At 40.0% G+C, this 18,154-nt stretch overlaps 1 protein-coding gene across 2 annotated transcripts in view; it reads left to right on the top strand.

Annotated features, from left to right (window-relative positions):
- Positions 1-476: 476 nt before the first annotated feature.
- UBTD2 (ubiquitin domain containing 2) overlaps positions 477-18,154 on the top strand; it is a 63,471-nt gene continuing 45,793 nt past the window's right edge. Inside the window, exon 1 of one of the 2 annotated variants that reach the window (XM_078446856.2) lies at positions 477-678. In XM_078446856.2, the coding sequence (XP_078302982.1) occupies positions 609-678 (70 nt within the window). In that variant the 5' untranslated portion in view covers positions 477-608. Of the gene's footprint in view, positions 679-16,371; positions 16,496-18,154 lie in introns of those variants that run through there. The other variant, XM_078446857.2, reaches the window with a different exon arrangement.

Raw genomic sequence — 18,154 nt, 5'->3', positions numbered from 1 at the left:
CGGATCCGCAGTTCGCCTCCGCTCCTCCAGCTCGGAGCTCCCCTCCCCTCTCTTCCCCTCTCCTCCCCACCGCCCCAGCCCTCGGCTCGCGGCCCCTCCCGCAGCCAATCAGCGCGCGGCCTCCCGCGGCCCCGCCCCCGCCGGCCGTTCCGGGCGGGCCCGGTTGAGCCCAGGCCGCGGGTGCGGAGGGCGGCGCCGCGGGGCGGGGGCCGATGGGGCCTGGCGGACTGGCGGCGCCGGCGCGGGGCTCGCCTGGACGCGGGCGTGCGGGGCAGTGAGCGGGCGAGGCGGGCGCTGCGGCCCTCCCGGGATGGGCCGGCCCTGGCCTGGCGGGGCCGAGCCGGAGGCGAGGGCGGCACGCGGGCCAGGCCTGCCGGGCGGGCGGCCCGGGGGCTGAGGTAGAAGTGGGCGCGGAGGAAGGGGCCGAGCCAAGGCGGTGGGTGGAGCGGCGAGGGGGGCGGAGGCTGGGCCGCGGCGGGCGAGCGGAGCGGCGCGCCTGTCCGGGGCTCGGTGGCGGCGGCGGCGGCGGCTCTTGAGGAGGCTGAGGCGGCGGCGGCGGCGGGCCGGACGAGCGCCCGGAGGTGGCGGACGAGGCGCCGGGGGCCCCCATGGGCGGGTGTGTGGGCGCCCAGCACGACTCCTCGGGCAGCCTCAACGAGAACTCGGAGGGCACCGGAGGTAGGTGAGCGCCAGGGGGCAGCCTCGGCCCCCCATTGTTCCCGGCCAGGCCCGGCCACCTGTCCCGGCCCCTGCGGGCCCGCGGGCCGTGCGGCCGGGGCCCCTGAGCCCCTTTGTCATCCCCTCCTCCACGTCACTCCCCGCGCTCCGCTTCCGGCCGCCCCGCCGGCCGCGGGGTCGCCCCTTGCCCTGCCGGCCCCTGAGGAAAGTCCTTCGCCCGCCGGGGATGTAGCCCTCGGCCTCTCGACCCCACCGCCTCGGCTCGGGAAACTCGGACCAGAAACTGCCTTTCTTGGCCACCTCACCCCTTCTCCAGCCCGTTTAATTATTCAGGAACAGGATGGCGGCGCTGGGATTGCAGAAAAGCGAATTGATGGGGGGTTGGGGAGGGGAGCTTAATGCATTCCCTCCGACGGGCCCCGCCACATCTCTCCGCACCCTTCCTCGTTCGGCAGAGTTGGCTGGTCTCAGCTTTCCTGAGTTTCAGATGACAGCTGCCCTGGTTGGTTCCAATTTGGCCATTTAAACCTGCAAGTTTCTGGAGCTTGGCTGGGGAAGTCTCGAGTGGCCACACGCATTATTTTAAGGAGGGGTGGGGAAACCGTCCGCCCGAGGAAAACGTGGCTTCTTGCTACGGCTTGCGGGTGTTGGGCCAGTTTGCTGTCGGGGTGGGCTAGTTGAATTCCTATCCGCCTTACGTAAAGGAAAATATGTAGAGTAAAAGTACAAATGCAGGAGTCCGACTTAGCCCAGTGCTTTAAAAGTTTTCGAACACGGAACGCACTTCTAATTTATTGTAAATAGCAGCTGGCGGAGGAGAGCTTTTTAATTCAATCGGCATTGTAGTATAACAGTGTAACAATACAATTAATTCTACCTTTGCTTAAATGACCTTTGGCTGAGTCCGCTCTATAGCCTGTGTAGAGGGCAGAATGTTGTAGTTAAAGAAGAAACAGCTAGGAATAGCAAAGATGACAGTGCTGGTTCCGTTCCAACCTTCTGTTCGATGTCTCAGAATGTAAGACGTATTTATAAGTTCCTAAACTAAATCGTTTGGGGGGGGGGGGGGGAATGAGAGGGTTTACAACTTTTTCTTTTACTAGCTTTTTGGACCAATTGCTCGCCCTGTCCCCGGAGCTCCATCTGTAAACTGTACACTAACATTTAGCTGATAAAGTTCCTGAATTACATGATATTTTGCCATGCCACTTGATTAAAATCTGTGGGTTTCTTGTATGATTAAATCCTGGACGAATAGTTTGAGGGTTCATTGAAGTGTGTGGTGAAAATAAATTGTCCATGAAAACACTACTTAATAGTGCATTTCAAATCGTAGCGTTGTGTTTTGGTGGCACATTAACAGTGAGATCCCCAGTGAGGACGAAGCGCATGATTTAAAGCAGCCCTGGGTTAAGGTCAAATTGGGGGTCAAAATGATTCTTCCTGCAATTGAAGTGATCATTAGTGGTACCAAAATACACTAGTATGTGCTATAAATAGTGGGTTTTTGTTTGTTTGTTTTAAGATTTTAAATTTGGGATGCCTCAGTGGCTCAGCTGGTTAGGCGTCTGACTCATGGTTTCATCTAGGGTCATGATCTCCGTTTGTGGGATCAAGCCCTGCATTGGGCCCTGCTCCGACAGCGTGGAGCCTGCTTGGAATTCTTTCTCCCCGCTCCCTTTCTGCCCCTACCCTCTTGCACTTTCTCTCTCTCAAAATAAATAAACTTAAAAAAAATTATTTTATTTTATTTTTTTTAAGTAATCTCTGCACCCCATGTGGGGCTCGAATTCACAACCCCGAGATCAAGAGTCACATGCTGTACTGACTGTGCCAGCCAGGCCACCCTGGTAGTGTTTAGTTTCAGTTAAATCTAATTTGTTTTACACTCATTTAAAAATTTTAATAAACGTTTTTCTCTTCTTGGTAATGAATTTGAACCAATTTATTGAACATCTTTTGGTAATGTGACTTAGGACGAGCCAGGCATTATTAGCACGGGCCTTTAAAAGCATGAAGTCTTAGCTTTTGGTAATTTATTACCAGTAGTGTCTAGTTAGATAACCATAGTATTAGTTTCTTTGAGAACTGAGATCTCTGGACCTTAAGCTGCGCTATAACTTTCTAAAGTAAAATTTAGAAAAAAGGAACACCAACCACAAAACCTCTTTTTCTTCTGAAGAGAAAGTATGGGCCTCATGTAAAGAGTGGAAGAAGTAGAGGAAGGGGCTGCGTGGGATAAAAGGATTGGTTTTGGAATTTAATTATAGAAGACTTTGTTCTTCATTATTGTCACAATAGTTAAGAGTTAATTGCGGTTTAAAGGAATTAGCTCAGGTGAGTGTTTTAGGTTAACACATTAAATAGTTTTTACTTATTATAGTAGGTTTTTGTTGAGAAGGGAAAGAGTATTTTTCCTAAGGGTGTTGGCACAGATCCTTTGCTTTTCAAACATAAATTGATGGTTTGTAGTTTTCACCTGGACATTTGTGTTATGAAAAATTCTTTTATCAACATGAAGTAAAATAGTCTTCTGATGCTTTTCATGACAGTTTTACATTCACATTGTTTTCAAGTCTCACCATTTTAGATTGGTTTGACCTTTTTTTTTTTTTTTTAAAGAGTGTGTGAATTGGGGAGGGTAGAGGGAGGGAGAGAGAATCCTAAGTGGACTCCACACTGAGCACTCGATCTCACAACCTTGAGATCATAACCTGAGCTGAAATTAAGAGTCAGACGTTCAACCAACTGAGCCACATAGGTGCCCCTAGATTGGTTTGACTCTTGAATATCAGGTAACCTTAGTAAAAAATGACTGTTTTAAAAACCTTTTTGGCCATTTGAGATACTGTACTTTCTCTTTCCCTCTGGATCTAAGTCACTTGTGCATGCAAGTAATTGCATATAGGAAAAAAACTTGCTTACTAAGGGATGTACTTTGAAGGAATTTGAGAAATTTTTGCAAAAGACTGTAGAATATGGAAATTGCTTAATCCACATTATAAGATTTGTGTTATATGTTATTTTGGAATCATTTGTAGTATCTTCCTCTGGCATATCTTGCCTAGAATTCAGTTTCTGAGTTTCAGCTAGTTTGACCATTTTTTAAAAGCCTAATTTTCATCAAGACAAGTATAGTATATACATTATACAAGATTATTTAGCAATTCACTTCAGGCTTCCATGTTCCTAGAACATTTTTTAGACAGCATGTTCTGTATAGTTGTCTGCCTTAGTATGATGTGACATTGTGATGCTGGGGTTGGAACTCAGGACCTCTAGACAAGGCTTTATGTAGTCCATGGCATTGGCTAAGGAATGAAATCTCATGATTTTTAAAAATAAGTATGTGGGGAAAAAACAGTAAAGTGAAATTAGGTGAAGACAGCCAACTATTATTTTGTTCACCTCTTTAATGAACTTGATGTAGAAAGTGGGTTCTCACTTTCTGGGTGTATTGCATAGTCAGTGATATCCCAAGGGGACTAACCCTCTGTGGTCACAAGTTTCCAGGTTTACAGCAAGATAACTGACTGCTGGCCATTCATTTCTTTATTTCATAATGTCTTGAGAATATCATGGAATTCTTTTGGGTATCCATTTATAGCAGCCTTACAGACACCTACTTGAGTAACAGTGGTTTTTGAATAATAACTACCATTTATCCTGTATTTATTATGTAACAGATGTTGTGCTCAGTGATTTGGTTTTCTCATTTAGTCTTCAATAACTCTGGAAGGTGGATAATATTTCTATTTTATGGATGGATTGAACCTGAGAGAAATTAAGTTGCTTAACATTGCATTGTTTATAATTGGCAGGCAGAACTTGAACTCAGTGCTGTGATAAAAAATGCTAGTTTCTCTTTTTTTCTAGTTTCATTTTTAAATTTGTGACAAAATACATATAAAATTTGCCATTTTAACCATTTTTAAGTGTACAATTTAGTGGCATTAATTACATTCACCATCCCCATGTGTAACCATCCCCCCATAGTTTTAGAAACTATGTATTTCTAATATTTTTCATCTCTTCAAACAGAAACTCTAGATCATTAAGGAGTATTTCTTCTCCACTCTCCCAACCTGTTAACTTCCAAATCTAAGTTTTTTCTCTGTGAATTTACCAAGTCTAGATATTTCACATAAGTAGAATCATACAGTATTTGTCCTTTTCTTTCTGATATATTTCACTTTGCATAATGTCTTCAGGTTAATCCTGTGGTAGCAAGTATCAGTACCTCATCCTTTTTATGGCTCAATAATACTCCATTGTATGTATATACCACATTTTGTTTATCCATTCTTCTACACAGACATTTGGGCTGTGTCCACTTTTTGGCTATTGTGAATAACGTGGCTATGAACTTTGGTGTACAAAGAGCTGTTTGAGTCCCTGTTTTTGGTTCTATACCTAGGTGTGGAGTTGCTAGGTTAAATGGTTTACTTTTTTGAGGAACTGCCAAACTTTACCACAGTGGCTGCATCATTTTTCATTCCTACCAGCAACATACAAGGGTTTCAGTTTCTCCATATCTTCATCAACACTTGTTATTTCCCACTTTTAAAATTAATAGCCCTTGTAGTGGGTATCTCACTGTGGTTTTGGTTTGCATTTCCCTAATGACTAGTGATGTTGAGCATCTTTTAATTAAAGTGCTTCTTGGACATTTGTTTATCTTCTTTGGAGAAATGTCTGTTTAAGTCCTTTGCCTGTTTTTTAATTGGGTTGTTTTGGGGTTTTTTGTTGTTGTGTTGTGGGAGGCCTTTATATATTCTGTATATAAACTCTTATCAGATACATGATTCGAAGATATTTTCTCCCATCTTTTCACTTTTTTTTTGTTTTTAAGATTTTATTTTTAAGTAATCTCTGTACCCAAGGTGGGGCTTGAACTTACAACCTTGAGGTCAAGAATCACATGCTCTACCAACTGAGCTAGCCAGGTGCCCCATCTTTACTCTCTCTTGGTAGTGTCCTTTGATGCATAAAAGTTTTTTCCTTTTTTTTTTTTTTTTTTTTTTTTTTTTTTATTTATTTTTGGGACAGAGAGAGACACAGCATGAACGGGGGAGGGGCAGAGAGAGAGGGAGACACAGAATCGGAAACAGGCTCCAGGCTCCGGGCCATCAGCCCAGAGCCTGACGCGGGGCTCGAACTCACGGACCGCGAGATCGTGACCTGGCTGAAGTCGGACGCTTAACCGACTGCGCCACCCAGGCGCCCCAAAAGTTTTTAACTTTAATGAAGTCAAATTTATTTTTTCTTTTGTTGCCTGGGTTTCTGGTTTTTGTTTTAAATGTATATTTAACTAATCCTTCACTGATGGAGAAAGAATAAATCTTTAACCAGTAATTCATAAGTCTAACTTAACTAACATTTGCTTTCTTAACTATGAATAGAAAACTATTTGAAGTTTATTTTCTGTCTTATGTGGTGAAAAGGTTGATTAGTAGTGAAATGGTTTTTAAAAAGTTGACAAAAGTAATCCATAAACCTACTTCAACTTCTTAATCAAGAGATGATTGTTACATTTTCCGTAGAAGCATTTCACAATCAAAAGGCATTGAAAACCCACAATATGCCCAACATTGGGTTGGTTGCTGTTGTTCCAAAAAAGGAATCATGATCTTATTTCTTGAGTATGTCAGAATCCTTTTTTAGGAAAGCATAATAAAATATGCACACATGAAACAACTGTAAAACACTGGTAAACAGATAAATATACTATAGGATAAACTGCGCAAGTGCTGAGGGAATAAAAGAAAATAGTGATCTGAGCTGCTCAAAGGTGGTCCCGCTACCAGCAGTTTTGCTATAACCTGGGAGTATGTTAGAAGTGCAAAATCTCAGGCCCGCCCCCAGACCTAGTAAATCAGAATCTTCATTGTAACTAGATTCTCAAATGGTTCCTCTGCATACTGAAGTTTGAGAAGCACTGTACAGGATTGCTTACAGTGGGAAGAGATTAGAGCAAGGAACCCATTAGGAAAAAATTGGCATGAATTGGGACTATATTGGATAAAGGGGTATAGAAAAGAAAGTAAAATACAGACAGTCCCTGACTTATGATGGCTCAATTTAGGATTTTTCAATTTTACAATTTTACAGGGGTGCAACGTGATACATACACATTCAGTAGAAACCATACTTGAGAGTTTGAATTTAGTTTTTTTTTTCCATGGCTGATGATAAGTGATATGATACTCTCTCGAGATGCTGGGCAGAGGCAGCAACCTGCAGCTCCCAGTCAGCCACGTGGTCAGGATCATGAGGGTAAGCAACGGATACTCTTACCATTTTGTTTCTCACCTTCAGTATAGTGACAAATTACGTGGTATTAGGCTTTGTGTTAGATGATTTTGCCCAACTGTGGGCTAATGTAAGTGTTCTGAGCACATTTAAGGTAGGCTAGGCTAAACTATGATGTTCTGTAGGTTAGTTGTATTAAATGCATTTTCAATTTATGATGATTTCAATTTACAATAGGTTTATTGGAACGTAACCTCGTCCTAAGTCAGGGAAGATCTGTAAACCTATGTTTGTGAATCTGGGTGACCAGGAATATTGAGGTGGCTTGGCAGGTTTTGGGGAATAAGAAAGCTATCCGGGGCAAGCTATAATTTGCCTTTCAGTATGCCAAGGTTTAGTTGACACAAGAATTTTTAAGTTGGGACATCATGTAGGGTGGTGCAGATGTTTAGATATGGAACTCTTATTCAGGATTAGGAATGTGGATTTTGGAGTCTTTGGGGGAGGTTGACTGAAGGTGTAAAAGTAAATGACTGCTATAAGTAAGTGAAAAGAAGAAGAAAGTACTAAGAACTGAGTCATGAAAATTTCACAGAAGATGGACCTGACCATTCTTACAATTCCAGAAAATAATTTATTTTGTTAACTTCTCATTCTAGTGTGGTGTTTGCAGAAATTCTACCTGTAGTGTGTTACTCACATCCAGACTCAAGGTAGACTTCTTGGGCATCCAGCCCCAGAATATACCAGTAGGCCTTTTGAGGTTGATATACTTCAGACAAACACATTTCTCTACAAAACACTGGTTTCTTTCTTCACCAAGAATATCATTCATATCTCTATCTTATGTATTTTCAATGTTCCATATATTCTACACATCATCTAATTAGTTTGCTGATTGAATTTTCTTATGCTTCTACTCTTAGGACTGGGTCTATAATTAAAAATGAAGTAGAACTGAGCATGAGGAGGGCTGATGATTAGGCTGCCCTTCTCCTTAGTGTAACAGTTGAAGTAAAAATTTTTCCTATTTTCTGGGCTGGTAGCTCTGTGGCTTTATGAGTAGGATGCATAAAATTTTATGCCAGTTGGAGAAAGACATACTACAAAATAGGAGGCATTTACTTGGTATAAAGCAGAGGGTGCTTGATTTTACCAGAATGAGTATAGATAGCTGTGGGGGAAGACCAAAAGGAAAATAGGCAGCAAGAAGGTGTGTGTCGGAAATCCAGGGGAACTCTGGGTAGGAAGGCTGTAGGTATGAGAACAAAATTTAGGTCGGGGACGCTACAGTTGGAAAATACTGAGATGTGGGGAAAGCTGAATCCTCTCTGGAAAGAGATTTAAGCACTCAAGTTTTTATTAAAAATAGACCTGGGATATTATATCCCTGGCTAGTCCAATTTTGTTTTCAGTTTTCTAGCAAATAAAAGGTTGACATTTTTTCCCAGTCAAGATTATCTTGGACTTTATGTTGGAATGGCATTTTTAAAGATTCTTGCTATGGATAGTAAATGGCCTGGGTTTTTTTCATCTCTGATTTTATTTAGGAATCAGTTGCTAGGGGGCGCCTGGGTGGCTCAGTGGGTTAAGTGTCTGACTTGGGCTCACGTCATGATCTCAGTTTGTGGGTTCGAGCTCCACATCGGGCTCTGTGCTGACAGCTCAGAGCCTAGAGCCTGCTTCGATTCTGTGTCTCCCTCTCTCTGCCTCTCGCCTGCTCACACTCTGTCTCTCTCTCTCAAAAATAAACATTAAAAAAAAAATCAGTTGCTAGTGCTATATACTATGGGTAGAATCTTTATGCCATTAGAAATGATAAGAATCTTCATTCTGATTTTTGATGATCCTAGTCTGTAACACCTCTCTTTAAAAAAATTTTTTTTAATGTTTTATTTATTTTTAAGACAGAGAGAGACAGAGCATGAGTGGGGATGGGGCAGAGAGAGAGGGAGACACAGAATCTGAAGTAGGCTCCAGGCTCTGAGCTGTCAGCACAGAGCCTGATGCGGGGCTGGAACTCACGAACTGCGAGATAATGATCTGAGCCGAAGTCAGATGCTCAACCAACTGAGCCACCTGGGTGCCCCTGTAACACCTCTCTTATGGAGAAATTTTAATAGATGGATTTTACTTTTTTTTTTTTTTTAAGATTTTATTTTTTAAGTAATCTGTACACCCAACATGGGGCTTGAACTCACAACCCTTCGATCAAGAGTTGCATGCTTTTCCAACTGAGCCAGCCAGGAGACCCTATTTTTTTGTTTAAACATTTTTGTTTTAGTTTATTATTTATTTTGAGAGAGTGAAAGAGCACAAGCAAATGCAATGGGGGGAGGGGGAGAGAGAGAGAGAGGGAGAGAGAGTGTGAGTGTCTCAAGCAGTCAACATGCTGTCAGCCCACAACCGTGGGATCATGACCTGAGCCGAAATCAAGAGTCGGACGCTCAACTCACTGAGCCATTCAGGCGCCCCTATTTTAAAATCTGATTTTCTTACTGCAAATGCAGAGCTTTGGCAGCACCTGCTAGTGGTACTATACTCAGGTGAGTCTTCTAATAGGAATGATTATTGAGTGTTACTCTCTTGTAGTGAGGAACTTTTGCCATTGTGTTTATGAATTAGTAATCTCTTGTGGCTTTTGACCAAGACACATTCTTCTCTTGTTGCAAGAAAGCATTAGATTGATTTCGTTAAACAACATAATCATATTAATTGGGCATGATGATCAATTTGCTGATTTAGTGATTCTCTCATTTTTCCTTACTGCAGACCACCTGAATGGTTTATCTTCATTTGGTGGACCATTGCACCTGATTCTTCCCGCCGCCCCTCACCATCCCTACCCAGCTTTCTGCTTCTGCTTATCGGGCATACTAGGCTACCAGCAAGCTCCTCATGATTCACTGGTAGTTCAAGGACCATAGGTTGAGACTTTACTAACGCGTATGTACTTAAAGATGCATGTGTGTTGGCCGAGAACAATCAGCATGTATTCGCCTTGCATCAGCCACTTTTGACTTGCAGTCAGCAACAATCAAGTTTGTTTTTGAATATATCCCATATATTGAGCTGAGAGGTTAAATATTGCTGAGTATGCATTGAGTGTTGTAATGCCGTTTTTTGCGTGTTTGCAGTAAAACTTTTAGGCGTTTCCATTATTGCTCTGTTTTCAGAAATGGAATTTCTGTTCAAGTTAGATGTCTAAACAAAAACATCCTAATGTGTGAAAGTCATTTTAAGTGAATATTACTTGAGTGTGAGTGAGGTCTTGATATATCAAGACTTGACTAAATAATGAAGTAGTGACTTTTGGACTTTTCTCATGAAGTCCTCAAAACCCTTCAGATAATTTTTTGCATGTATTATGATTGGCTTATAGGTATGAGCTAGGGCAGGCCTCTTTGCATCAGTTCAGATCATTTCCGTGCTTGTGGACTATGTGACAAGAGTATCAAAGGGGCAGAATAACAGATGGTCCAGATCACTTGGTTATGCTTCATGATAAACTATCACTTTCAACTCAGGGTAAACATCTTATTTTTTTAAACTGGAACTTTTAAAAATAGCCAGCCTCCATTATTTCTAACTGCCAGTGCTTATAGCTAACCATATAAATAAGGCCTGCTCTCTGATATCAAGTAGACTATGGTTGAGTAGAGGAATCATACATTTAATTAGGAAAAGTTTTAAAAACCTCTACAGTGGGGCTCCTGGGTGGCTCAGTCAGTTAAGCATCCGACTTCCCCTCGGGTCATGATCTCACAGCTTGGGAGTTTGAGCCCTGCGTGGGGCTCTGTGCTGACGGCTCAGACCTGGAGCCCACTTTGGATTCTGTGTCTCCCTCTCTCTCTGTCCCTCCCCTGCACATTCTCGGTTTCTCTCTCCTTTATTTTTTTTCCCCCCGCCCCATCTGCCCTTCCCTCTTTTTTCTTTTCTTTTTTTCGTTCTCCTTTAAAAATAAACATTAAAAAAAAATTTTTTAAAGCCTCTACAGCAATGGAAAAAGTATTATGGAAGTTCAGAGAATAGTGGGGAGCAGGGTCAGAAAGCTTCACTGAAGAGGAGATATAAGTAGTTGGTCTTGAAAGAGGAGTAGATGGAGACAAAGTAGAAGGCAGAGGAAATTATTTGTATAGCAATATGAGAAAACCTGGCATTTTGGCGGACTGGCAAGAAGCTTGTGGAGGGGTAGGTGAAATATGAAGTTATTAAGGTATGTTGCCAGATTTTAGGAAGGCACAGTTGCCACAATTAATAGACCAGTTGCGAGACAATATATAGGTGATGGTATTTAAGTGGATTTTTTGTGTGCTAATAATTCCCATTTAATGCTGCATTCTGAGGTTATTTGATACAAAATTCTGATGTAGCAAGGTGTTACAATCTTTAGCATATTTTTATTCTTTTGTAATTTTAATCATATTGTCACATATTAAACATCAGAAATGTGTTTCACTTTTTTGCATGCACATGGGGTGCCTGGCTCACCCACTCAGAATAGCGTGCGGCTCTTGATCTTGAGGTCGTGAGTTCCAGCCCCACGCTGGGTGTAGAGATTATTAATAAATAAACTTAAAAAAAACCACCTTTTTTATATGTACGTGTATGTATATGTTTGTCCCACATCAGTTTTTGTCTATGGTCCTAGGTTTCTGGCACATGGAAAGAGTTTGCACAAAGATTCTGCAGACGTGCCTGAGTTTTAATCTCTTGAAAACGTCTGCATTATCTGTGGTGCTTTGGGCTCTGTTTCTTACATTGTTGAAAGAAGAGAATGGATTAGATCATCTTTGTCAAGATTATATCTTAATTCTTTTTTAAAATATTTTTAATGACAGTTTTCAAGCATATTGAAAAAATTAATATAATAAACATTTGAATATCCGTCACTTAGATTAAACAGTGTGTGTGTGTGTGTGTGTGTATTTGCTTAACTGAGAGTATAGACATCATGACACTTCAACATGTAAATACCATTATCACTCCTAAGAAGATTATTCCCTAAGATCAAGTCCATAATCACAGTCCACCAATTGTCCCAAAATGCCTTTTATAGCTATTTTTTTCAAATTAAGATCTATTCAGCATTGAGACATTGCATTTGTTTTTGTATTTAATTTTTTAAAATCTAGAACAGCTTCTCCCCTTTTCTTCCCTATGACATTGATTTTTTGAAGAGTATTATAGAATGTATCACATTCTGGGTTTGTCTGATTGTCATTTAGTGTATTTCTCTAGCCTCTGTATTTTCTTTAAACTGAAAATTTGGTAGATCTAATACTAACAGAATGTGATTATTTCCTAGGCTATACTGGATCCAAAATCCAAACTTTTCCCAGTTCTTTTCTCCTAACTTCCAACACTGGGATAATCTTTGATTACTGAATAAATCTGAACCTTATTTTCATTTTCCCACCCAGAAACAAGCTTAAGATCTACTGTCAGCCTGCAAGTCTACAGTACCCTATTATTAACTATAGTCACTGTGCTGTACATTATTAGATTCTCAGAGTTTATTCTTTTTATAACTGAAAGTTTGTACCCTTTGTATCTACATTTCTTTCTTTCAGAGTATGAGTGGGGGAGGGCAGAGAGAGAGGGGGAGACAGAATCCGAAGCAGGCTGCAGGCTCTGAGCTGTCAGCACAGAGCCTGATGCAGGGCTCAAATGCGCAAACTGTGAGATCATGACCTGAGCTGAAGTCAGCCATTTAACCGACTGAGGCACCCAGGCTCCCCTCCTTTCTCTCATTTTTATAAAAAGGTTCTATCATGTTTTTTTTTTTTAATTTTTTTTAATGTTTATTTATATCAGAGAGAGAAAGAGAGCACAAGTGGCAGAGGGGCAGAGAGAGATGGAGACACAGAATGTGAAGCAGGCTCCAGGCTGTCAGCACAGAGCCGGACATGGGGCTCAAACTCACAAGCCGTGAGATCATGACCTAAGCTGAGGTCGGATGCTTAACGGACTAAGTAAGCCACCCAGGTGCCCCTATCATGGTTATTTTTCGACATTACTTATCTTCTCGGGATGTAAGCTGCATTGGCCTGCTACAGACTTCATAATACTTGAGGTTTCATAATACCTTAGACTCAGTTAGCTGTTGCATGACATACGTTTTTGACTTTATAGTGGTGTTAGGGAGAAAGTAAAATTCCACTAATAGAAGACTTACTTAATTCTAGAACAAGAGCTCTTTGTTAACTAGAACCATATAGTGTAATGAAAAGTTCCAGTTCCATCTCTGTCTCTCTATATCTAGTATGACCTAAAGTCACTTCCCCATTTCTTGTTTTTTTCTTATCTATAAAATGAGTATGTTTGTTGGATGAGATCAGTATACTCAAACTTTTTTAACAGTTGAATCTCCTTTTTTTAGGTATACCTTACATTGAATACTAAAGTATCAGCCTCAGCATTTCATTTTCTTTTATTTTGATTGTACAGTCACTAAAAAAAATTAGAGTCTCATAAAGTTCTATAGGTTTTTTTTTGAAGTTTGAATCACTATCAACTGTACTCAAAACTTCAACATTATGTCTTCCAGTATTGTGACTTACGTTATCTTTTCATTAAGCATTGTTGAGTTACTTTTTGCCATGAGAGAATATGCTGAGCAGGTATATCTAAACTTGCTGTGACATTTAATGGGGCCCAGACCTGCATAGTACCATATTAGTGTGTTCACTGGTACATTGTTACATGAGTGGACATGTGTGTGTCTGTATTAACGAAAGGCACCGTGCAGAGCTCTTGATTTCCCAATCAATGACCCATTTCAAGAAGTTCCCTAAGTTTCATATGTGCATAGAGAAAGTAAGAGAAGCTTTATTCCAATGTCACCATCATTAGTTTCATGATGAACATGTTTCATGATGGTCTGTATGTTTGAAATTTAACATTTGATGTGTGGGGTCTTGTTATTATGATTCTTAAAAAGTAACATATTTTACATATAATTTGAATCATGTTTGTAGAACTCTGAAGCAACTGTTTTGTTTCCTTGAGTTCTTTGGAACCAGTTTTTAAAATTAGTTGATTAGATCCTAGGAAAAATCTTTAACACATAATTTCAGTCGGTTTTTCTCTATTCTCAGGATAGGCATACTGTTGTGGGCATTGTATTAGATATCTGTGGTTTCATAGAATTACTGAAAAAGTACTATATGAATTAAGTATAAAACTTTAAGAGCAAACAAAAGAAAGGTAACACATTAAAAATAGCGAAGATGGGGGGGCCTGGTTGGCTTAGTCAGTAGAGCATGCAACTCTTGATCTTGGGGTTGTGCGTTTGATCTTGGGGTCATGAGTTCAAATCCCACGTTGGGCATAGAGCTTACTTAAAAAAGAGATAGTGAAGGGAATCAATGCGGTGGTAACTTGTGCCTATATCACTAATTACAGTCTGGTTTTAGATCTGGAAGTTTGTTTACTGCCTGCATTTGACTTGCCTTTGCCAGGAATTAAAAGGGTAGTAACAAGCCCACAGGTGGTCTCTTTCTTCTGGAGCAACTTTTGGCTTCATAATGTACTCTGTAAGTGAAGCTGTTTCATTATTTAAGACATGAACTTTACCTCTCAGCCCATTTGAAGCTTGGCACTATTAGGCCTACTCTTCTCTCTGTCTGACACAGCTTCACTTTTCTCCTTTCTCTCTTGGGTATCAAATATTTCAGCTCTTTGTCTACAATTCAGGCATGCTTGTATTATGTTTAAACTTTGGAGTTTCAGGGGTGTCTGGGTGGATTAGTCGGTTAAGGGTCTGACTGTTGATTTTGGCTCAGGTCATGATCTCATGGATCCGTAGGATCAAGCCCTGTGTCAGGCTCCGTGCTGGCAGTGCAGAGCCTGCTTGGGATTCTCTCTCCCCACTCTGCCCCTCCCCCCCCTTTCAAAATAAATACATAAACATTAAAATAAGAAAACTTTGGAAGTTCAGGCAGGAAGTGCTTAATGGAAATGGGGTTGATAAATGAGATCTTGTGTTTGAAAGATTTGACTGTGGCTTATGAAGGAAGAACCAGAATGAGATGATGCTGAGAGGGACCTAGTAGGTGAGGTCTGATGTCTGTCATATATGTTAGTCAGACTTTGCTTATAAAGAGTGGACTATATTGAGATAAAACAAAAAAGGAATGTCAGTGAAAGAAAGATCTTCGCATCTAGTGAGCAAGGCTTGGATTTTCTTTCCTTTTCAAGGCCTTTGACCTTTTCACTTAGTATTTATTTACATAGTAAATATTTGCTGTGAAATGCTTTTTTATTAAGTTCTTAAAAATAGCCTGGCCCTTCCTCATTTTTTTAATTGCTTTTAGAAATTATTTGTTTACTTGTTTATTTCTTACTTGCCTCACAATATTATAAGCTCTGAAATAATAAATGGATAATTGTGACTGTTTTATCACTTGGAGAATGAAAAGTGTACTACTTGGCTTTAGTTATTTAATTTGATTTTTGGATGAAATTATTTTATTACGAGTTCCTTAGTTGTATGAAAGCCCATTGTCTTATAGAGACTCCTCACCATAATTAACTCTGGGATAAATACTTATTTGCCCAACTGAAGGAGGCAGTGATCTAATTTGCTTGTTAAGGTCTCCCTGCTTATTTTGTGTGTATTTTTGTTATTTTCTCCTGTCATCCTTAGCAAACCTAGTGATGATTTGAATTGCTTTGCATATGAAAAGAGTTAATTATATTTATAGCCCACCCAGCCCAGTAGAATTGTTAGGCTGCCCTTGAGCTGAATTTGTGTTTACATTGAATGTAGCAGAAATCTAGTTTTCACATATAGCCTATAAAGTATTCTATTAACAGGGAATAATAAAGACACTCTTTATGAATTTTCTGAATGTAGGGGTTTTTGTTTGTTCATTCGGTGGGTTTTTTTCAGCAGACATTTTAGGGGATGTTAGAGGAGGGCAAAGTCTGAGGACAAGTTGTAGGATGAAACTGATCTTTGAAGTATTTTACTAAACACAAATTTCACTTTGGGGGTCTAACCCACACTCCTCCATGTAAAAAGTATAAGGAGCTTTGTGTTTGGGAGGAAATTAGTTACACAAATACAATATTATAACGTAGCTCTTTAACGCATGCCTTGTGTTATGAGATATTTAGTAATGCAAATATATTTTGCACTTTTCATCCTGTTTTTACATATCAAAATCTCCCTGTTATTTGCACAGCAAACACATTGAGTATACCAATATGACAAACTGAGCGTACATACTGTTTCAACAGGGCCTACCACAGTGGCTTGTAAGTAACATATACATAAGAAATACTTGTTGAATGAGAGCTTGAAGTAATTCAGAGTAATGGCTTTTCGATTGTTTAAGGTTCACAAGTATAATTAATATGTGAGAAGAGCCATAATTGCAATACATAATCTTTTCCTTTGTTGTAGTTTTCGGTTTAAAAATAAATCTTCACATTTTCTTGATTCTTACAAGGACCCTTTGACTTTAAGGAAAGATGATGTTAATATCGCTGGTTCATAGGGGAGGAAACTGAAGCACAGAGATGTTTCGAATAAGGAATAAAACGAGTATCCCAAACTGTAAGCTCCATTTTCTGTTTTCTAACTCCATATCCTCTCCACAGATGGTGAGGGGTTTGGGTGGACTTTTCTTTCCTTGCTGCAGAAGTGTGTGCGTTTTTCCTTTGGGGCAATAAGCATAGTTGAAGTTAATGGAATGTGTTTCTTAAGGACTCTCATGTTCACTCTTGTATTCAAAATGGAGATGACAGCAGTAAAAAATGAGGTAGATAGTTGCCTTTGATCTTAGTCAATAAATTATCTTGCTTTTCACAAGATAGAAAATTTGAGCTAAGATGTTAGTTATCTAAAACTGGTGAAATGGAAAAAAGTGTTAGTCTTGTTCATCTTTTGTGCCCTTTTACTTGCTTATCTTTTGCACTTTTACCTCTGCCTCCTAACCTAGATTGAATGTTTTCAGCTTAAAACTCAGTTTACTCAGACTTGACCTTGAACTTCGCAGTTGAGCTGTGTGGGGGAACAAGTTTTCTTGAGTTTCTTAAAGTACAAGAAAAGAAGGATTTGTCTAATCTGAAGAAAGCTTAATAAAGTTTTTCTAGGCCTGTCCTCTGAAATTACCCTTAGTATAGAAGTATTAGAAAATCGGTCTCAGATCCTAAAGTAGTGATCACTCCAAGGGGTGAGTTGAAGGAGGTTACATGAAAGTTCTTTCTAATTGGTATATCCAGCAGTTAAAGGATGGGGATTGGAACCCAGAAGTGAATTAGTGTTTGTACTTAAAATGTCAGCATATGAATCATTGGAACTACCTTCTAGTTTTATAGCTGAGAAAAGGAACAGAGACCATCCATCTCCTGAATATGTCTTGCTCTGAAGGAGGAGGTGAAAACTATGTCGGTCCCATAATGTAGTTTCATTATAGTAGCTTGTGCTTTTTCTGGCAGTCCTCAATACATTTCTGCCTTGAACTTCAGTTACCCTGAATATAAGAATTTTAACTTAACGATTAAAAAGACTTTGGACCTTTAATCATTGATGTATTGCCAAAAATTAACACATGGGACCTATTGAACACACCCTTCTGTGAATTTGGCTTTTGCTTCTCTGAGTTTGTGATGGTTGCATCATGTTGTGGGTAGCTGTGTCTTCCTAAATGACTCAGAGTAGTTTATAAAGTCTTATAATTTTGAAGTGAAAAATTGAGATGTGTGCTACTACATATAAATAAGACATAATGAAAAGGAACTTGAGAAACAATAAAATGATACCTAGTACTCTGGAATGAACATTGAATAAGACACTTCAGCCTGTAACAAGAGCTCTGAGAATGGGGAGAGTTGCTTATCTGTTATTGAATGAAATGTAATATACCCTTGGAAGCAAGAAGGAGAGTATCTTTTTGCACTGGATCTGTCATGGGGTTGAAAATAAGTTCTTGGCTTGTATTTTTATTTTCTATATACCAACACTAAATATACTGACTAGAAATTATAATGTAACTGCCTAGGGCAAACAAATGACTGAAAAACATTTAACTTTTTTTTCTGGAACAATTGATCCTTAAGCATTTTAAGAAGGGAATAATAAACAGGGACAGAACTACATTTGAATGGTAAAGGTTGGTTTTTCAGTTTAGAATAAGGATGAATACTAAAAGCCTAAATATGAAAAGTGTGAGAAGTTCCACATTCATTTATTAAAAAAAATTTTTTTAAATGT

This window comes from Panthera onca, chromosome A1 (genome assembly GCF_046562875.1).
Source record: "Panthera onca isolate mPanOnc1 chromosome A1, mPanOnc1 haplotype 2, whole genome shotgun sequence".
NCBI lineage: Eukaryota > Metazoa > Chordata > Mammalia > Carnivora > Felidae > Panthera > Panthera onca.
Note: the sequence above shows the minus strand (reverse complement) of the source record. Positions and strands in the feature narration are given on the sequence as shown.